General features: G+C 38.3%; 6 protein-coding genes and 1 non-coding gene across 7 annotated transcripts; 6 read left to right on the top strand and 1 right to left on the bottom strand.

Moving 5' to 3' along the window:
• Window positions 1-1,338: 1,338 nt before the first annotated feature.
• LOC139110604 (uncharacterized) lies at window positions 1,339-3,039 on the top strand. The gene has a single exon (XM_070670463.1). It carries the CDS (start codon window positions 1,754-1,756, stop codon window positions 2,444-2,446), a length of 693 nt encoding a protein of 230 aa, XP_070526564.1. The 5' UTR covers window positions 1,339-1,753; the 3' UTR covers window positions 2,447-3,039.
• On the top strand, window positions 2,590-4,297 carry LOC139110558 (uncharacterized). Its single transcript, XM_070670392.1, has 2 exons — window positions 2,590-4,075; window positions 4,254-4,297. The coding sequence occupies exons 1-2, from the start codon at window positions 2,590-2,592 to the stop codon at window positions 4,295-4,297; spliced, it is 1,530 nt and encodes a 509-aa protein (XP_070526493.1).
• A 91-nt stretch (window positions 4,298-4,388) lies between these two features.
• LOC139110717 (uncharacterized) lies at window positions 4,389-5,157 on the top strand. The gene has a single exon (XM_070670679.1). The coding sequence runs from the start codon at window positions 4,459-4,461 to the stop codon at window positions 5,017-5,019; it is 561 nt and encodes a 186-aa protein (XP_070526780.1). The 5' UTR covers window positions 4,389-4,458; the 3' UTR covers window positions 5,020-5,157.
• Window positions 5,158-6,152: 995 nt separating this feature from the next.
• LOC139110611 (uncharacterized) lies at window positions 6,153-7,939 on the bottom strand. The gene has a single exon (XM_070670466.1). The coding sequence runs from the start codon at window positions 7,761-7,763 to the stop codon at window positions 6,543-6,545; it is 1,221 nt and encodes a 406-aa protein (XP_070526567.1). The 5' UTR covers window positions 7,764-7,939; the 3' UTR covers window positions 6,153-6,542.
• Window positions 7,940-11,952: 4,013 nt separating this feature from the next.
• Window positions 11,953-13,158, top strand: LOC139110560 (uncharacterized). The gene has a single exon (XM_070670393.1). The coding sequence runs from the start codon at window positions 11,953-11,955 to the stop codon at window positions 13,156-13,158; it is 1,206 nt and encodes a 401-aa protein (XP_070526494.1).
• A 3,888-nt stretch (window positions 13,159-17,046) lies between these two features.
• On the top strand, window positions 17,047-17,994 carry LOC139110561 (uncharacterized). Its single transcript, XM_070670394.1, has one exon. The coding sequence runs from the start codon at window positions 17,047-17,049 to the stop codon at window positions 17,992-17,994; it is 948 nt and encodes a 315-aa protein (XP_070526495.1).
• Window positions 17,995-19,817: 1,823 nt separating this feature from the next.
• LOC139110860 (5.8S ribosomal RNA) lies at window positions 19,818-19,972 on the top strand. Its single transcript, XR_011547098.1, has one exon. It is a non-coding gene; the product is annotated as a 5.8S ribosomal RNA (ribosomal RNA).
• Window positions 19,973-21,884: the final 1,912 nt, after the last annotated feature.

Genomic DNA, 21,884 nt, shown 5'->3' on the forward strand with positions numbered 1-21,884 from the left:
AAAGACTCAGGATGTTTTCTCGATATTCACAAAGTGATTTCCATGATTCGAGAGATAGCAGCATTTCATGCCCCCGGTTATCACCAATGGCGATCTCAACAAAACTCGGTGGGCCAACGTTAACACCGATCTCCAAATACTTGTATCCCGTAGTTGTAAGCGCATACCGTCTACCCAGCAAGCGTATGACACGATGTTTGGTTGAGATGCTATATAAAAGAAGTTTTTTATTTTAAAAAAGTTTTTCCACAAAATTTTTTTAATCAATACTTACGCATTATTCACATTTGATGTTTTAGCAGTAGTAGTAGTTGGGACGTAGAAATCCATCTGGATAGTTTCTTTCAACGTAATAAAGTTTTTAAAGAAATTGTCGAGAGCGGTAACAGCGCGTCGTTTGATGAACGTTTTGCAACTGATGTAACATTACATTTGTTCTATATATTTTTATACACAAAACCCCACCATAGCTATTACCACCACCATTATTAATAAAATGTGCCAGTCAGCTGAATTGAATCTTCATTGCAAACTGTAGCGATTTTTTTATGCGACACATATAGGACATATCTGACATGGAATTATCATAAATAGTGAAAGTCTACAATTAGTACAAGATCTATCACATAGCGCATCATGAACATTGATTTCATGTTTGCGTACGAGATGCATTGATACACCTGTATCATTCAAATTAATCATGCATGATGCACATATTGCAATATCACCATTAAGCGTGGAATAATATATAGACATCATACAATGCCCATTAAGTGCACGAATTTGCGATGAGTCTAATGTTATGCGCACACGATCTTCGAGGTCTTCACTCTGATCACTCCTGTAATCGCTATCACTGGACAATGTGACATCGTCTTCATCGTCTTCATCTGATAACTCAAAATCCATCGGTACATTGTCACCATTTATATCATTCAAATTAGCCATCTTTAGCAGTTCACATAAAAAAACTACACTTTGACGGGCGAAGTCACCGAATGTTATGACGAAAAAATCATAAGTTAGCGAAGATTATATTAAAAAGATGCAAAACTTCTCGACACTACTATAAGATCGATAGGCACGTGTCAAAGTGAGGCATCAGCAGTTTTTGTCGAGAAATGTGAAGACCAATGCATTTGAGATAATCAAGACACGTGTATTTTTTTAAATACCGATTGCGCATATTGTTGAGATAATATTTTACAATTAAAAAATGCTTACAACAACATATGACTAATATCATGAAAAAAATCATCCTTAATATATTTGATACATATGACGCAATAAAAATAATGCGCATAAAAACCGCTCAGCGTGAATAATATACATCATTAATCGTGTAGAAATCTCGAGAGCAGTAATGGATCAGCGAGAGCAAGAACTAGTGTCACAAGCGGCTCGATTGAATTCACGTGAAGAATTGAATATATGGGAGCAACATTGTGATGAGTACATTGAATCTATTAAAGAACATGGTCGAAATAAACATCCAAGATTATCCGTTGGTGTAAAGCAATCATATGTTGTCAGTATTGCACGTATCGAGAGTTTACGAGATTCAACGCGACAACGTTTCGTTCACGCTGGTGCGGGATATAATACATGCGAGTCAGGACTTTGATGGTTGAAAATAGATACATCTTTCAAAAATCGCATATTAACCGGTGCCATAATCAATTCAAAATATATTGAACCTCGACAATTTCTTGAAGATGCGCGAGACATTGTGCTTAAATGTGTTAGAAATGTTATGCATGAACATCATAATGTAAAAATAAATACTGTGTTTAACGGTGAATTTGTGGCGGGTGATAAAACTGCGAATAAAAGTGTGTGTACGAAAAATAGTGAACTCCTTCACACATGTGATCTATTGGAATGGTATGAGTCGCAAGTCATCGAGCCTATTCTCTCATCTTTAGATGAGTTTCAAGAACGTGATAGCAGCTGGGCATTGTCTCGCATACAAAATCTAACTGTAAATGTTAATAAATACAATCCATTGCATGCAGGGTGTTACATTAAATTGCCATGTGAAATTAAAATGAAAAGAGCCGTGATCAGTGTGCAATCTACAGATAATGCATGTTTCGCATGGTCGGTTGTAGCAGCGTTATATCCAACTAAAACGCATACTGAGCGATTAACATCATATCCACATTACACAACAGTATTAAATCTTCAAGGTATTGAATTTCCAGTAACCTTGAAACAAATTAAAAAATTTGAAAATCTTAACAATATTTCAATAAATGTATATGCTGTTGAAAAGCAAATTTTACCAATACAACTCACAGAAAAAAAAAGAGACGTACATATACATTTACTGTACACGCAAGAAGATGAAGATGTTGGACATTTTTCACTAATAAAAAATTTATCACGCCTCATGAGCTCACAGTTAAGCAAGACGAAGAACAGAAAATACTTTTGCGATCGGTAAATATCATAATTTTTTATGTTATAACATACATTATAAATAATGTATTAATATTATATTTTTTTAGATGTCTACACTATTTTGGCTCCAACGAAAGATTGAAAACACACAGCGTAGATTGTGGAAAAATCAATAAATGTGCAATTATGCTACCGAGTAAAGATGACAAATGGTTAAGTTTTAATAATTATAACAGGAAGGAACGAATGCCATTTGTTGTATATGCTGACCTCGAATGCACTTTGGAAAAGGTGAATGCTGATCTTGCAACATCTACATCTGCACAGCAGCATCACAGGGTATTCAGCATAGGGTACTATGTGTGTTGCTCATATGATGACACGTTATCAATGTATCGATTTCGTCGCGATAATAATTGTGTTTCATGGTTTATCGAAGAACTTAAAAATTTAGCCCACAGCGTAAAGACAATTTTATCTAGCAATGTACCCATGGTAGATTTTACGCAAAATGATTGGGAAGAATTCAAAAGAGCTACGCATTGTCATGTGTGCGAAAAACCGTTTGCAGCTGATGATACGCGAATGCGTGATCATTGTCATTTAACTGGACGATACAGAGGACCCGCACATTCAAACTGTAATATAAATTATATGGATTCAAATTGTATTCCCATAGTTTTTCACAATTTATCTGGTTATAATGCACATTTTATCATCAAAGAAATATCTACTGCCTATGATGGATCAGTAGAGCTGCTTCCCATTACAAAAGAAAAGTATATATCGTTTACAAAAAATGTGAAAAGTACTACTGATGATAGAAATGACTGTATAAAATTACGATTTATTGAGTCATTTAAATTTTTAAATACTAGTCTTGAGAAATTAGCATTTTTTTTAAATAAGGATAAACTGCGAGTGTTACGATATGAATTTTCTAATTTAAGTAATAAAAATTTTGATTTATTAACGCGTAAAGGTGTCTTTCCATATGAATATATCGATTCTATTGAAAAGTTAGAAGATACATGTTTACCACCACGCGAATCGTTTTACAGTTCATTGACAGATGACATAGTATCCGAGAGTGATTATGCACACGCTGTAGATATCTGGCAACAATTTTCAATTCGAACGCTTGGGGAGTACAGCAATTTATATTTAAAAACCGATGTCTTGTTGTTGGCTGACATATTTGAAAATTTTAGAGACAGCTGTATAACGAGTTACAAACTTGATCCAGCGTATTATTACACTTTACCTGGTTTTACATGGGACGCGATGTTAAAACATACGAATATTAAATTTGAACTTCTTACCGACATCGACATGGTTATGTTTATTGAACGTGGAATAAGAGGGGGATTAAGCCAATGCTCTGGTAGATATGCTCATGCCAACAATAAGTACATGCAGTCATACGATTCATTGAAACCATCAACATATTTGATGTATTTTGATGTGAATAATTTATATGGATGGGCGATGTGTCAACCGCTGCCATACGCGGATTTTCAATGGGTTGACGATGCTTCTAATTTTGATGTGATAAATGTACCACTAGATTCACCCGATGGTTACATTCTTGAGATTGATTTGGAGTATCCGCAAAAATTACATGACGAGCATGTTGACCTGCCGTTCTGTCCTACACGTGATAAACCGCCAGGTAAGCGGCAGGACAAACTGCTTGTAACTTTATGCGATAAGAAACGCTACATCATTCATTATCGCAATTTGCAACAATGTATTCGTCATGGTCTCCACGTAACAAAAATACATCGCGTATTACAATTCAAGCAATCTCCATGGTTTCGCGTTTATATAGAACTTAATACAAAATTTAGAACGCTTGTTAAAAATGATTTTGAAAAAAATTTATATAAATTGATGAACAATGCTGTATTTGGCAAAACTATGGAGAATGTGCGTAATCACGTCGATATGAGACTTGTAACACATGGGAAAGGAAGATTTGGCGCTGAGGCGTTGATTGCGAAACCAAATTTTCATAGTCGTAGTATCTTTGCCGAAAATCTTGTGGCTATTGAAATGCATAAACTTGCGGTAAAATTTAACAAACCAATTTATGTTGGTATGTGTATTCTAGACATATCTAAGACATGTTTGTATGAATTTTACCATGAGCATATGCAACCTCTATATCATAATAAATGTAAAATTATGTATACCGATACGGATAGTCTCATATATCATATTGAATGTGATGACGTTTACGAAATTATGAAACATAACATTAACAAATTCGATACGAGCGATTATGCGATTGATAATGCATATGGTCTCCCACGCGTTAATAAAAAAGTACCGGGTTTAATGAAGGATGAAAACAATGGAGCAATTATGACTGAATTCGTTGGACTTAGAGCAAAAATGTATGCTTTGCGAGTCGAGGGTAAAAAAGATACCAAAAAAATTAAAGGTGTTAAAAGTAATGTCGTTGCTAAAAAGATAACGTTTGATGATTACACGCGATGCTTGAATGAGGAAATAGAAATGACTCATCAGCAAACATGTATAAGATCCAAGTTGCATAAGGTGTATACTATACATGAGGAGAAAACTGCTCTGAGTCCATATGACGATAAGTGATACATTATACCCGGTTCTACTGTAACTTTACCATGGGGGCATTATAAAATACCACTATAAATAAAAGTTTTTATTCCATACTCATATGTATTATAATATAAAAATTTTTTTATTTATGTAATATAATATAATATAAAAAATGTTTTGTTTATTTATGTATTAAAATTTTTTATAAAACATTATTTCCATGTTTTTTTAACACTTTTTCAACGAGGTATACATCAGGATTATTTACATGAAGTAATTCCTGTTCATAGAATCCCCCAGCGATGGGTTTTCCACATGAATCCTCAAGCAAGTATGTTACGGGACTAGTTTTCAACACTTTGACGATTTTAAACACTTCAGTGGTCCAATTTGGCGTATAACCTTTTTCAAATAATGTTTTAAACTTGCTCACACGTACTGAATTACCAGCTTTAAATCGTGCTGGAGCAGCGATCTTGATGTGGTTGTAGACCGTAGCCAAGAGCTTACTCGCGTTTGCGCGGGTAACATCAATAGGTCGCATGCCAATAGTTCGATGTTTTCGCGCGTTATAATCCGAAACAAGCTGCTGTAACAAATCAATCCATTTATAATTTCCATTGAGCGTAAACATTTTCCACATAGCGTTTTTAAGCGTTCGGTTGAACCGTTCGACAACTGACGCTTTCATTACGGAGTATGTGGAATAATGGTTAATATTATGTTTTTTCAAAAGTTTTTGCACATTTGTGTTATAAAATTCTTTTCCTTTATCAGTTTGAAGATTATTCGGACATCTTTTATCGTCGCGAAAGATCTTTGCAATCGCTGTTGCAACTTCGATACCGCTTTTCGTCTTTAATGGTACAGCCCATGCATGCTTGCTCAGCACATCGATAACGGTGAATATGTAGTGGTAACCTTGGTTGACACGTGTGTATGGGCGCATCTCGACTACATCAGCTTGCCACAAGTCATCATACCCGCGCACTATAACACGCCTTCGAGAAAAATTTCTTCTCGCCGGTGTATGCAATTCGTTTACCAATTGTAATTTTTCTGAGCTTATTTTCTTTGACATTTTTTTTAATGGCAACGGCAACGGGAACAGCAAACGGCAACGGCAGCTGTTTAATTCTGTTCACCGCGAATAAATTTCTTGCGAAGCGTGTTTACCACAACCTGTAGACTACTCTGTAGTATTTCTATTTTCTTATTCAGTTCATTTAGTTGATCTTTTAAATTCTGCACATTCTGTTGAACATTATTATTAAGTTCCACAATTTCATTCTTTAAAATCTGTAAATTTTGTTGAACATATTGTTTGTTGACAGCATCATCATCGTCCAAAGGTTCAGCTACATGCTTAATTTTGTGTGATCGCGCGTCGTAATCGGTGGATGTTACACAAAGAGCGTTATCGCGCACGTAATTTCTAACTAACGCATTATATCGATAATGTTGATTAGTATTACTTCCTCCACCATCTTTAAGCAATGTTCCAAACTTGTTAATCGGCATTTCGATATCAAATGATTAAATTGTGTATGCATACTTCAATTTATAATAAGCCCCACTTCGCGAAGTTTCTCAATAATTGATAAAATCTCATTGTCGTGAGCGTTATGACCTGCATAGCGTGAGGCTTCGAGCAATCGAAGACGATCTACGAGCTCGTTTGGATCATCCCAATGAACATAATCGATTTTATTATTGTTTAATGTTACAGCGTATGGTATACCTTGTCCAATTTTTTTACTCAGCACAGGAGCGATTATATTCTTATATTTGTGACCCTTGTTACTCTTTACTTGATTTTGAGAATTGTAGTCACGTTTATGTGCATTCGTTGCCATGAGTATACTTTTATAATTTTCTTTATCGGTATCAGTATAACTGCTCTCATCGGGAAATCTCATAAAAATCAATTCGTAAAGTCCCACTGTTCCAGGATACTTTTTACCATCTATCAATATATTATCATTTTTATCTAAATCAACACGCTTGTTGCCAATCATCGTTCCATTGTCGTTGAAATAAACTCCGTAAACGCTATCGATGTTAATAGATTTTTTTCCACTCAAAACAGCGCCTAGATACTTTTGCCCCAACGGTCCATAATGAGTTTGAAGAGTCTTCCAACCTTCTGATGTTTGCAACTTTTGTCGAATAGATGTTACCAACGGTTCGTCTGCGGCATCGAAAACGTCTTCAATGGAATGTGAGTGTGAACGTTCCCTTGATGAAAAATTTCGTTGTTGCGCGAACTTAGGCGTCTCGTTTAATGTGGACGGTATGGTGTGTGATCGTTTTAACGCTGATTTAATTGGAGTCGATGCTGTTATCGGTGACGTTGCATTTGATCGTTTTCGTTTTGGTGTCAATCTACGTTCATCTTTTTCTCCCAATAAAGATATCAGCGATGTATTTATTAATCGATTCCGTTTTGGTGTCGATCTACTTTCTTCTTTTTCTTCAGGTAATGATATTGGAGATGCTGTAATTAATCGTTTTTGTTTCGGCGTTAACACATCTTTTTTTTCTTGAAAATACGATTCGTTCTTTGATATGGCTGATTCAACTTCGTTGTTTCCAACGGTGTTTTCTACAATCTGTTTAAGAGGCTCAACGATGGGTTTAAAATGTCGCTCCAACGCGATATCTTCTTTCATTTTTCCCGTCTTCATAACATGATACTTTTTGCGAATCGAATCGCTCGTTTGAGCAATTTTCTTCGCAATTATCTCTCGATTTTTAAGTTCACTGTTGTTATTCATATTGAGCTTGACAGTTATCAATCGGTGTATCGACAACGACTGATCACATTATGATACCACAAAGTCGTTAAATCCCTTTCTATAGCGACCGTTTGAAATAGCACTGTCCTTATCAATCACCACAAATCCATACTTTTGTTGCCAACATATTCGACACAATTTATCAAAATCTTCAAATGACATATCAGTGTTAACATGATCATTATATATATGTTTCATATTTGTAACATCCTGTTTAAATAGAATTAAAAAATTCGTATTGTCACGTATAAGATGCTTCGGTATTTTCGCATACGTTTGACAAAGATAAAAACTGTCAACTTTCGCGTGTCGCCCCATTGCAAAGTATTCTCTTACCGCATCCTGCTTATCACATGCTATATCATCAAAAATAAATATAGAATTTGGAAGTGCTTCGCTCGGTGGAACAACATCAATATTATTTGAAAATGTAAAATAATTAATTTCTTCTATTGGTGCCAATATCTTTTTCAAATACTGATATTTTGGTTGTTGCAACGATTTCGAGTATACATAAACGTTTTCAAATCGTATACCATGCGGGCTTTCCAATAGACTTATTAATACATTAGTTTTGCCACAGTTTGATGGACCACAAATGATAGCGCGAATAGAACTCGGTAACATGTTTCCATGTCTATGTAACACACACTCGGATAATAACTTGTCATCGAAATTCACCACCTTGATTGGTGGCGCTTGCTGTATGAACCGCATTCTACCTTCTAAATGAGATCAATATCATCCATGCTGATATATTTATAGTTGTGTGCATAAAAATTAAACGCTCAGTATTCACTATGTTTTTGTTGCTGTCGGACGATTGTAATATTTGTGATTTAACCGCTGAACAACTACAACATATTCCAAAAATATTCTTATTACAACGATTTTCGCAACATATTGACTATTTGTGGAATAAGCTTCCTGAACACTTAAAGGCTGATTTAGATGTTCAACAATACCGTCGATGTTTAAAACATTATAATTTATTGAGTTATGAAACGCATGTTGACGGTCCTGCGCCATTAATAAAAAACTGTATTGAATGTCTGAGAAAAATGGGCGAGGCTTGTTAAACAGAGCGATTAACGCACTTCCGTTTGAATTGCACATACCAGGGTACCAGTTTTGTGGCCCAGGAACTCGATTAAACGAACGATTTGCCAGAGGAGATAGTGGAATTAATCCGCTGGATGCGGCTTGTCGCGATCACGATATAGCCTACTTACGTAGCAACAATCTCGCAGAGCGCCACGTGGCTGACAATATTCTCGCCAATAAAGCGCTGCAACGTATTAACGCAGAAGATTCAAGTTTTGGTGAAAAAGCTGCAGCTACAAACGTATGGGCAGCTATGAAAGCAAAAACGAAACTTGGTATGGGCTTATGTGCAGCGAGGAAGAATACGCTGAAGAAGAAAACGGTGAAGAAACGAACACTTCCGATAGCGAAACGTGGTGGCGTTATACCGCTTCTACCCTTACTGGGTGTTATCGATTCGCTCGCTGGTGGAGCCGCAGGAATCGCAAAAGCTGTAAATAATAAAAAAGCCTCACAACGCCAACTTGAAGAAATGAAACGTCACAATTACGCCATGGAAGGTCGCGGTGTTTATCTCGCTCCATACAAACGTGGTGGTGGAGTTCAAAAAAATAATAGAAATAAGAAAGGAAAAAAAAAAACGCCGATGAGACGTTAAAACTTCCCAAAGGTGCTACTACCGATATACAATTGCGACAATTAGCGAAACACATGCGCATCTCATATTTTAGAGGCGTTTTTATGCGTAATATTTTACCGATTGGGGGAATACATCAAAACGAGAGCGGTATTGTGAATTTAGATAAAGTTGAAGGATTAGGTACCCACTGGGTGGCATATGCGAAAAGAGGAAATTGCGCTATATATTTTAATAGTTTCGGCAATCTTCGAGCACCACAAGAACTTGCTCGATATCTAGGGAATGATGCAACACGAATTGAATATAATCGCTTACCATATCAACGATATAATCAAAACAACTGTGGGCAATTGTGTCTACAGTTTCTGCAGACAATCGATACACAATTTAAGAACAAACATAATGCGTTGTAAACTCAGTATCAAACATGTCGCTGACGCTCACGTTATCGGGTAAAAGTAGTATCCTCGCGGTGAGCTACTTCCCCGCTATAGATTTAAGCGATGGAGAATATGAACTCGGGCTGGCTGATTTTGAAACATTTTTTACAATTCCTAATGTAAACTCATCAAATAATACATTCTATTTCGATAATGCTGATGATAATGATGATGGAGAAAGTATTACCATTCCCGACGGCTCGTATGAACTGTGCGATATTGCCGAATATCTAAAACGTGCGCTCGACGAGCTTCATGTCAATAATGTTACAAAGAACATGATTTCATATGGCGATGATGAAAAAGATTATCCTTTAACGATTAGAGCTAATAACAATACGATGAAAAGCGAGATTAAGTGTATTTATCAAATAAATTTCACCAAACCATGCAACATTGGAACGTTGTTAGGATTTTCACCAGATCGCATACTCGAGCCATTACGTTGGCATGAATCGGATGCATCGATACAAATTATCAATGTAAATGTTATTCGCATTGAATGTAGTGTAACGGGGGATGCATACAGTAATGGAAAACGCGTACATACAATACATGAATTTTCACCTAAGGTTCCGCCTGGATATAAGATATCTGAAACTCCAACACAGATCATTTACCTCCCAGTTGTCGTACGAAGCGTTACTGATTTGACGATTCGCATTGTAGATCAGAACGGACGATTGCTTGATTTTCGCGGCGAAGAAATTACCGTGAGACTGCATGTGCGGAGACGACTTTAGTGTGAGATGCTCGTTTTGAATAAAACGTCGAACGTGAGACAAACTAAATACACAGTTTCCACCAAAGGGGCTCAATTATTGAAGAAAAAACTTACTACATCAAACGTGAAATTTTTAAAATCGTTGGGTTTCATTGTGTGTGTAGTGATTTTTTGGTAGGTGAGTATGTGGCGGATCCCTCCGACGCTACACGTCGGATGACGCCACCTCACACGTTACCGACTGTGCGAAGGAGGAAGCAAACTCTAATACCGCGACCCTTCTTTTAATAATTATTTACTCCGTGATCGGACTTTGAAATGGACTTTGTCTCGGGACTTTCCTCAACGAACTTCCGGGACTATCCCGATTTACTTTTCAGACACAATAGCTCTGAAGGCTCGTTGCATCAGCCGAGCCCTCAGAGTCCCTCCGAATCTCATAGCGAGCACATCGCTCAGTTGTCGTCTTCTACGACACTTTACATTGTATAATTCATTCGTATCACCGCGCTCCAGTTTGTGCATCAAGTGCATGTGTGCTAATCACTCTGCGTTCTCAAGCCTGGCCAGGCTCTATTGCGTACACAAATTACGAGCAGCGAAACACGAATTGCGAACCGCAAGCTGTGAACTGCGAGTTCCTTGCGCTTGCTGCCGACAACATTCTTCCGCCGTTGCGGAATACAGATAAGTCAGACGCGGTCTATACTGATCCGCTTTTGTTTCCTCAATGAGAGGACTGCTTCTCTTTATAATTTGCGCTTTACTTTTTATCGTTTTTGTCATTGCTTGTTATTTTCTTTACTTGTTTATTAAATATATCTGATTTTATTTTGTAAACTTGTCAAGTGTCTGTCTTTATGTCTTAAACTGTGACCCCCCTTATTCTGCGCGACTTGTAGCGCCGGCTGGACACCGTCAACGTCCACATCAAACGTGAAATTTTTAAAATCGTTGGGTTTCATTGTGTGTGTAGTGATTTTTTGGTAGGTGAGTAGTAATTAAAATTCAAAGTTCGATATATATATATATATATTGTGTCAGGCGACACTGTCTTTATTTCGTATCGAAGAGAATAACTGACTCTTTTTTGTCCGCACCGTCTATTTATACATTTCGCGGTTTTTAGAATAATTCGGCGCTTTCTAGAGTTCCATGACCCTTCGCTTTATTTACTGTAGGAGCCGAGTCATATTTGTTTCGACGGTGCCTATTTTCTCGCGTTGTTTTTATTATCGGCTAATACATAATGCGGTGCGTCTTTTACAAAAATTTTACCGGACTTTTATAATTTTAATTCTACATGTGTAACATCTAAAAATGTGTGATATATTGATTATTGATGATAAACCGATCTTTGACAATAGTATTGTCAAAATTGAAACTCATAAATACAACCCATATGCTAACACAACATTTGGATACAGTGATGAAATACGGATACCAATACAACAACAGGATTTGTATACATTGCTATGTGACAGCTTTCTCTATATTGAAAGAAAACTGACGAAAAAAAACAACCCTGATGATAAGTTGGCAGCTGCGCTTGGAATTAATTGCATAGCGTTTATGTTCGATGAAATCCGTTATGAACTCAATGGTGTGGAAATTGATCGCAGCAGAAACGTTGGAATAACTACCACTCTCAAAAATTATATATCACTAACGTCTGATAATGCTGCGATGCTGCAAAATGCGGAATGGGCTGAAACATCGACTATGCCAAAAGGATTCTTTAATTTTTGCGTACCATTAAGTATATTGTTAGGTTTCTGCGAAAATTACAAACGTGTGATTGTCAACGCTCGCCATGAATTAATTCTAATACGCGCTCGCAATGATAATAATTCCATTATTGGACATTCGGAATTAGAACCTAAAATTGAATTGTATAAAGTACAATGGCGAATGCCTCATGTTATGTTAAATGAGGTTAATAAATTAACCATGCTGCGAACTTTGAATAGCGGGCGATATTTAAGCATGACTTTTCGCTCATGGGATTTGAATGAATATCCTCTTTTGCAGAGTACGACAAAACATTCTTGGGCCGTCAAAACTGCAACGCAGCTTGAAAAGCCTCGATATGTTATCTTTGCTCTGCAAACCAATCGCAAAAACGTTATGTCTAAAAAATCAAACGTTTTTGATGATTGTAAATTAATGAATGTGAAACTTTATCTCAACTCTGAATATTATCCATATGATGATCTGAACTTAGATTTCGATAAAAACAAATATGCAATTCTTTATAATATGTATATACGTTTTCGTAAAGCTTATTATGGCAACAATTCTTATGAAGCTTTTTGTAATGTAGCGGCATTTCTATCATATGGGCCATTTGTTGTTATCGATTGCTCTCGACAGAACGAATCAATCAAAAGCGCCACTGTGGACGTGCGATTAGAATTTGATTGTAAAGAAAATGTTCCCGCAAATACAACCGCATATTGTCTCATTTTACATGATCGTGTAGTTGAATACAGCCCATTATCCAACGTTGTGCGCAAGGTTTTATAAAATTGTTGTGTCAACAGTTTTTATCATATATAGAGAAACAATTTTTATTGACACGAATCATTATTGTTTTGGACACACGTTCATCATGATTACACCAACGTTTGTCGATCTTCAAGGTTTTAATATTGGGCGACGATTTGTTGTAAAAGAAGTTGCTGTGCTAAGAAAAGGTGTTGTTCTGACTCATTACATTTTTAAGAGTCCCATGCCATGAAAATTTTTAACACGATCTGAAAAATCATGCATTTCTTGACTAATAAAATATCACCATGCGCTGGCTTGGGAAGATGGAACCGTGCCATACAACATGGCAAAACATTTAATTACAACGGCTGTAGCAGGTGCTAACGGTGACGAAGTGTCACGTCTTATATATGTCAAAGGATATGAAAAACGTGCTTGGTTGGCTGATATGCTCAACGATGATGTTGGAGAAGACCACATCATTGAAACCTTAGACGTCGATTATGAAAATGTACAGTCTTTAAATGTTTTAGATTCTATTAACACTATGCGATGTGACAATCATGATAAACATTGCGCGTTACAAAATGTTTTAAAAATATATAATTGGTGGATGTCGCATCAAAAAAAAATTATTATTAAGATTTTTTAAATAAAAAACTAAAAATCTTTATTAAAACAAGTTTTATTATAAAAAATATATATATGTAATTATAAAAATATATGTATATAATTATATATAAAAAATGTATAAATATATTTTTTCTTAATAATTCAATCCCAGCTTTCGGGCGCAAATGCTGCGTCGTACTCCAGACCAAATAGTTCCCTCAGCCCGAAGTCGTTGCCATCGTTGGGTGGGCTCATCCACATATATTTATTATACGCCTGATCTTTTTGGCGCTCTCGCCGTATTGTCAGTCGCTTTTCAATGTTTATAAACCCTTTGATTTTTATTTCTTCAGGGTCTATCAAACTCTGAAAAAAATAATGTGTTATATTTTTATTTTATTCAATAAAAATTATTATTTTTATATTAGTAACTTACAGGCTGTGTGTGAGGTATCTGGAACCTCAACATGTTTTTAATTTCCACCTCATATGTGGGCTCCCCATCAACAAATATGCGCTGTAAAAAACATTTTTTAATTTCCACATTTTCCATTAAAAAATTAGTTTACTTTAATATATTTTTTATAATTGCACTTACCCCAATAGCTGGGTATGTCACGCTAATATAATTTTCAACACGATCCTCGTATAAATTTTGTTCTGACATGTTGGCACGAACGTTCCACAATTTTATATATTATGTATCCTTACAGCCTCGCTGCTTTTATACTCACATCTTTTGCATAATTTGCGTTCTTTAACATGTGTCAACCAAACACTTGTATTCTTTTATAAGACAATCTTGTTAATGATATCTCTAACCTTGTGATATATACATTTAAACTCATAGCTGGTGATTTTTGTACAATTTGCGTTTTTTGGCACGTGTTAGCCACACACTTGAGTTCTTTTATAAATGATGCAATAATCTTGTTATTAATATCTCCAACTTTCGTAATATGTATACATTACAACGTGTAACTGGTGATCATATTGCAAAAAAAATTTCGCATCTTTTTAAAATTTTATATGGTTATATGATATATGTTTAAAAAACATATGACGAGATGACCATATTACAAGTTTGCATCTTTAATTTTATAATAAAGTATCTCATGACAAAAAACTGCATACGTGTAGCAACCGGAAAGTGACTTAGATACTTTAATTGTCACAGCAGCCGCTGAAATTGCTAATATACATGAAGAGGATGATGCGGTGTATACTATAAAACTATATTATGTATGTTTTTTTATTTTTCAATAATGTATGTTCTTTTTTATTTTAAGTTATGTATGCATAATTTTTTCTATATTAAAAATTTTATTAAATAAAATTTTTATTTTTTCTTTCCATCATTACCTTGGAAAAAAAATTCCCTTTCTCACGCTCCTTGCATTATAAAATTAGTGACGATGGTATCGATACCATCAATAAAAACTATATTTTGCACACCAGCGAGCAATAGCTGGTATATGTATATAATGCGTAAAAATGGTTGATGCATACGATGCGTAAAGATGGTTGGTATGAGAAATTTTGCTGACATGTGAATTCTAATCCATGGGTGCAATGGGTGAGGTGTGGAGACGGGGGAAGGATCTACGGTGAGGGAACTGTATGGAGAGGGAACTCATTGGCGTGGTGATATACGAGAGAAAAAATGGAGAAGGGTGAATTACTCATATTCACAATCCCTCGTCTCTACGCTATTGAAATTCCCCCTCCCTACGCTCCTCTCGTCATAGATTCTTCACCCGTCCCCGCGCCCCGTTCATTGCCCCATGGATTAGAACCTGTGTTTATTCCCTACTGGCAGTAAATAATAAAAAATTAGCGCTATCCTTACCTATAGCTAAGCAAGCACAGAATGCTGTGGAATGGCAACTCGAAAATGAGCATGCCATTCTGGGACTTTGTTGGGACCCTCTTCATGACTCTTTTTATTTTCATGTTTCAAAACTATCTAATACTATCTTTACAAAAAAACAAGTTTTATCTGAATTTTCACAACTTTTTGACCCTTTAGGATGGTTAGCTCCGGTCATAATAAAGGTTAAAATATTTATACAAAACTTGTGGCTTAAAAGAATAGAGTGGGATCAACCCCTCTCAAAAAATGATGCCTTATGTTAGGAACAGTTTCGCTCACAACTTAAGAAATTGAAAGAGATTAAAATTCCTCGTTGATTAAATACAATCGAATCCAATATAAAACTCGAATTACATGGATTTGCCGACGCCTCTAAGCATGCATACGCGGCCGTCGTTTATCTCAAAACCATTACAAGGGATCGAACGGTAACATCTCTGTTACAGGCTAAAACAAGAGTAGCGCCTCTAAAAACAATTTCTCTTCCTAGATTAGAACTATGTGCTGCAACATTATTAGCAAAATTAATATTACATATTCAAGCTACATTGAAAATCGCGCCCTATGATATATTTCTTTGGACAGATTTTACCGTCGTTCTTGATTGGTTAGAAGGTCATCCTTCTAAGTGGACCACTTTCGTAGCTAATAGAGTCTCAGAGATACAACAATCATTACCGTTGGCAGTTTGGAATCATGTACGCGGAACAGATAACTCAGCGGATTGCGCGTCTCGCGGCATTTATCCTAAAGAAATCTTGAGACATTTCTTGTGGTGGCACGGTCCTTCTTGGCTTAATTCAAACATACGACCCTCACCGATTATCAATAAAGAAAATAATACTGGTCAAATAGAACAGGATCTTGTAAGGCAAAAACAGCGAGCTCAAACATTAACTACTTTCATTTTCCCAGAAGAAAACAAAATTTAAACAAAATTTTCATCATTACAACGTTTGCTAAGAGTTACAATTTGGTGCCTACGCTGGCAAACAACTTTAAAAATTCATAATCACGGTTCAATAACCTCAGATAAAATAAAACAAGCAAAATTAAAATTGATTTGTATTACACAAGAATGCTGGTTTTTGGAAGAAATTAATCTAATAAAAAATAGTCAACCCCTCCCTAAACACAGTCAATTGTTATCACTCACTCCAATACTTAATGAAAATGGAAAAATAAGAGTCGGAGAACGGTTGCAAAATTCAAATCTTTACGGAGATCAGAAGCACCCCATTATTTTACCTAAGTACTCACATTTTTCAAAACTTATTATTAATGCTTGTCATAAGAAAACATTGCATGGGGGAGTACAACTTACATTAACAACTATTAGACAACAATATTGGATAATAGGGGGAAGAGCAACAACAAAAAATTATATTCGACATTGCGTTCCATGTATAAGATGGAGAGGTGCTACTCCACAACCTTAAATGGGAAATCTACCTAAGTTAAGAATATGTAGAAGCAGACCATTTTTAAATACAGGTATAGACTATGCCGGCCCAGTGCTAGTTCGAGCCAGTAAGGGCCGTGGACAAAAGAGTCATAAAGCATTCCTTGCAATCTTTGTTTGCTTAGCCACTCGTGCTATTCACTTAGAATTGGTTTTGGATTACACCATTGAAGCGTTTATCGCAGCGTTCCGTCGTTTTATCTCCCGTCGTGGAATATGCGCCACAATAACTAGCGATCGTGGAATCAATTTCGTTGGAGCCAATACAGAATTAAGAAAATTCTATCATGATGCGATTCAGAATGAACTATTTCAAAAATATATTTCAAACCATGAAATACGTTGGCGTTTTAATTCTCCCTCCGCGCCTCATTTTGGAGATATATGGAAGGCCGCCGTTAAGGCTACTAAGTACCATGTACATCGGGTCATCGGCGAGGCTACACTAACTTTTAAAGAACTAACCACATTTTTAACTCAGGTTGAATCCTGTCTAAATTCAAGACCATTAACAGCCCTCTCCGATGATTTCAAAGACTTTGAAGCTTTAACACCTGGACATTTTTTGATAGGCGAAGCATTGAATTCAATCCCTGAAACCTCTTTAGCAAAGTTACCTGATAATCGTTTGTCTCGATGGCAATTAATTCAAAAAATTAAAGACCATTTCTGGGAAAGATGGTCAAAGGAATACTTACCCTCTTTAAATATTCGTCAGAAATGGCCAAATAAAGGTAAAAATTTAAAAATTGGAATGCTTTGTTTAATAAAGGGGGAGACCACTTCCCCTGGGAAATGGCCTCTAGCTAGAATAATAGCAGTCTACCCTGGTAAAAATAATCAAGTACGAGTAGTAACATTAAAAACCGCAACCTCAACGTTTGATCGTCCTGTAGTTAAGATAGTTCCGTTACTTAGCGAATAAAGTTAAAAACAAGTAAATATTATCGTCAAGCATGATTGACGAGGCGGGCGGAAGTAAGACGGTGCCATTTTTAGCTATTCGCCTGTCGCGTTCACTCACTCGCATCTTCCTTATCGCTCATGCGCTATACAAATTAATTTTTTTTTTTAATAATGGTTACGAATTTTACAAATTCGTACAAGACTTTTTGTCTCCAAATCTGAATCCCTACCCACAGTTTTAGTATTGCTAATAATATTTCGGACACCCTGTATATGCGGACTTGGCAGATCTAGTGAAAGAAAAATGGCAGGTCAAAGAAGTACGAAATACATCAGCAATTAGATCCTGGCGAGGAATTTGGAGTAAACAGTCAGCGGATGAACTAGTAAGCATGGGAATAATAAAAAAAAAGCACTAAAAATAATGTCAACCAGATAACTGTCAACCGATAATCGGAGACCTAGCATCATTTCACCAGTTCAACAAGACAACCAAGGTACAAGGACGAGCAACGTAGGAAACACGGAGCGGCTGTGGAAAGGCGAATAAGTAGGGCTGACCCGCGAATGTCTACTGTTGAAAAACATAATGTCGCGTTAAACATTGTTTGCGTGATAAAAAAAAAATAGCATAAATGGATTAACAAGATTTCCACTGTCCCTATCTACTTCCCCTTGTGGTACGCTACTTTGTAGTGGTGAGGGGGCTTAGGTCTGTGTGACCGACTAAAAGCGTACCGTACTCTGAGCCCATTTGGGCCGAGGGTACACGAGTCTCCGGTGAAGAATTGTCTGAAACGGTAATGATTGCAATTGTCGACCCTTGTGGTTGCAATCATCGAGGATTATGCCGTAAAGTTAGAGCCGAGGAAACTGATTCCCCTCCTACGGCTCTGAGTGCCATGGCACTGCGTCTTTCGGGGTATGTTGCTCAGTGCGACGCCTAAGTGCGCTTGGTGGATAAGCCTTATGTGAGCAATTGCCCTTATATGAAGCAATGATGATTATACTGCGGCTAATGCAAAAGTGCTGCCTCAGTGCTCTAAAAAGGTTGGTTGAGTCGACATTCTGCCCGGCAGCGTCCCTGCCTTTTGTAATTTGCCCTTCTCAAGCATAGGACACTCCATATTAGTCAGATTCGAGGGCCGCCAGCCGGCGGTCTGTCGGAAGCTGTCGATATAAACGGGAGAAACTCGTAACCTTCTCGGGTAAACCTCCTGACCTCGGCGGCTTAAATCGAGAGGCGGCGAGCCGCGGTTGGTGGGCGCGGTGTTGCTAAGCAGAGAAGGAGTCTTCCGTCTAAGATCCAATGGCTCCAATAGATTAAGTCATGTCCTACATGGACCTATCCAACATTTCCTTTCAATGCAGGTGCGCCCTCGCGCTGCCTCCATCCCCGCGATTCGAATGCGTTGCAGTGAGCGCGTATGCGTCATTTACCGGTGGTAATCTGTGCTGCCGCGTTGTCGTGCGCACCGGGCGAAGAGTAGAAAGTGCAGCGAGTCTTGCTGCTGCTATTCCTCCGGTCCCGTGCGAGCGCGCGCAATTGCGCGTCCTGAAGGATTCGTCGAATATTCTTGTTACTTTTGACCCCGACGGTTTTTTAAAGAGTTCCGCTCTGGCTCTCGCTTCGCGAGAGACGCAACCTCCCGGTTTTTGCACCGCACTAACAACCGACGTTTCCCTTTCTCTCCACCATTGTGCCGTAGCCTCCGTAACAGGGGCAGCGGTCCGCGCGTGCTTGGACGCGCGACTAGGCTGATCAAAGGGCCAAAACGAAGTTACAGACGCACATTGTTGTCTATTCCTTGATAGAGCGTATTTTGTGCGCAAAAGAACGATCACCCTAAACGGTGGATCACTTGGCTCGTGGGTCGATGAAGAACGCAGCTAATTGCGCGTCAACTTGTAAACTGCAGGACACATGAACATCGACATTTTAAACGCAGATTGCGGTTCACGGATACAATTTCCGGACCACGCCTAGCTGAGAGTCGTTTTATCGAAGACAAACTGCTTGCGCGCGCCGTTTCGACGGCCGCGTACAAGCGATTTGTTCGACGTTCATTCGATCGCGGCAGTCGGCGAGAGAGTTATACCCGCATCTGCGAGAGAAGAGAGAAGTAAAAAGAAGACTCGACCGTGAGTCGTCAATGACGCCTTCCCCGGTCTTAGGCATACTACGCACGTTATCCATGCGGCGAGTTGCTAGATACCACAATTTCACAAAGGCTCTTGCGCTCTCTGTGGTATCTATACTCGCGAAACGGCGGTGTACTCTCGTGCCCCCGTTGGGCGTCGTCCAAAATAACGACGTTTGAGGGTCAAACGAATGAATGACGACCGACCGAAAAATGCGATCAAGATTTGCAGAAAGACACGCACTCACGCACGGGAGGAAGAACATGCGGTGATGATAAATGTGACGAGTTTGTACAAAGAGTTTATACGTTATACGTATACGCGCCGAACAAATAAGAGTTCTGTCTCTCACGCGCCGCCGCCCAGAGTGAAACAAGCCGATAACGCGATCGCGCTTGAACTTCCGGAAGGTGGCATATGTCATTGGTCGCTTGCGGCGTGCGCGGGATTTGAGGCTGATACAGAGAAGTACTTTATACGGAGAGCGGAAAACCAAATTTAGTTTTTCTTTCCATGTTCCAATGATGATCGAAAAAAAAAATAAAGGCCGATTGCTGGCTGACGCCCGCGATTGCGTTTTTTTGTTTTTGTTCTGTACAGAGTCCAAGTTGACGCTTTACCACTGCCCACGCAAAGAAAACTAGAGAGGATAGAGATATAAACGATGAAACAAAGATGAATAAACCCCACCGCTTAAAATAGTTGTCGACGCCACCACGAAACACAAATCGGCCCATGACCTTCGCATCATGCTTGCCTGTTTTTGTCGTAGTTGGTTGGTTGGCGTGCGCGCGCGCGCACAAATTGCGGCACAGTTGACGAAATCGAAGAACACTACACGTGCGGTAGTTTTTTTTCTCTCGATTGTTTTCTCATTTAATTTTTTTCTTCTTTCTAATATTTTGCGTACACCGATCACCCCCCCCTCCAAGTGTATGTGAGACGAGGAAAGAAATCGCGTGCAAGTTTACGAAATCGCTATGTTACAAAAAATAGCAGCTCTTGATTGGGGCACGCAATGTAGTCTAACCAAGCACTCGCGTGCAACGTTTTGCCGCGTTGCGTCTCTTTTTGTCTCCCGGTATCGCGTAGTCGTCGTCGTCTCGCTTTCTACGTAGTACAGCCTCACGACAATTTCTTTTGACGATCTCAGAGCAGGCGAAATCACTCGCTGAATTTAAGCATATTATTAAAAGGAAGAAAAAAATCTAACCGGGATTTCCTTAGTAACGGCGAGCGAACAGGAAAGAGCCCAGCACCGAATCCCGCGGTTCCGCCGCAGGGAAATGTGGTGTTTGGGAGGGTCCGCTTATTCCGAGATGCCGCGTCGCGTCCAAATTCATCTTGGATAAAGCCACTTACTCGCAGAAGGTGCCAGGCCCAGCGATCGGTGCGCGTCTCGGAAGAACTCTCCTTAGAGTTGAGTTGCTTAAGAGTGCAGCTCTAAGTGGTTGGTCTATTTAGGGTTAAATACGACCACGAAACCGATAGCGAACAAGTACCGCGAAAGAAAGTTGAAAAGAACTTTGAAGAGAGAGTTCAAGAGTACGTTAAACCGTTCAGGAGTAAACGTAAGAAACACAAAAGATCGAACGGGGAAATTTATCGTCAGCGAAGCTAACTTCGCGTTGGTGAGCGATGCCTCGCAGGGCCTTACGTCTCGCGCGCGGGCACGCTGCCGCGCGCCGATGTCCGGCGTTTTCGTCGTCGTGCACTTCTCCCCTAGTAGAATATCGCGACCCGCTGGGAATCGGTCTACTGCCCGGG

Source organism: Cardiocondyla obscurior, linkage group LG21 (assembly GCF_019399895.1).
Source record: "Cardiocondyla obscurior isolate alpha-2009 linkage group LG21, Cobs3.1, whole genome shotgun sequence".
Classification (NCBI taxonomy): Eukaryota; Metazoa; Arthropoda; class Insecta; order Hymenoptera; family Formicidae; genus Cardiocondyla; species Cardiocondyla obscurior.

Excerpts from the sequence above, each read along its gene's own strand:
- LOC139110604 (XM_070670463.1), top strand. The coding sequence starts at position 1,754 with ATGCATGAACATCATAATGTAAAAATAAATACTGTGTTTAACGGTGAA.
- LOC139110558 (XM_070670392.1), top strand. The coding sequence starts at position 2,590 with ATGCTACCGAGTAAAGATGACAAATGGTTAAGTTTTAATAATTATAAC. Across the intron at positions 4,076-4,253 it reads TACACGTGATAAACCGCCAG|AACGCTTGTTAAAAATGATT; the intron begins GTAAGCGGCAGG and ends TACAAAATTTAG.
- LOC139110717 (XM_070670679.1), top strand. The coding sequence starts at position 4,459 with ATGCATAAACTTGCGGTAAAATTTAACAAACCAATTTATGTTGGTATG.
- LOC139110611 (XM_070670466.1), bottom strand. The coding sequence starts at position 7,763 with ATGAATAACAACAGTGAACTTAAAAATCGAGAGATAATTGCGAAGAAA.
- LOC139110560 (XM_070670393.1), top strand. The coding sequence starts at position 11,953 with ATGTGTGATATATTGATTATTGATGATAAACCGATCTTTGACAATAGT.
- LOC139110561 (XM_070670394.1), top strand. The coding sequence starts at position 17,047 with ATGGGAAATCTACCTAAGTTAAGAATATGTAGAAGCAGACCATTTTTA.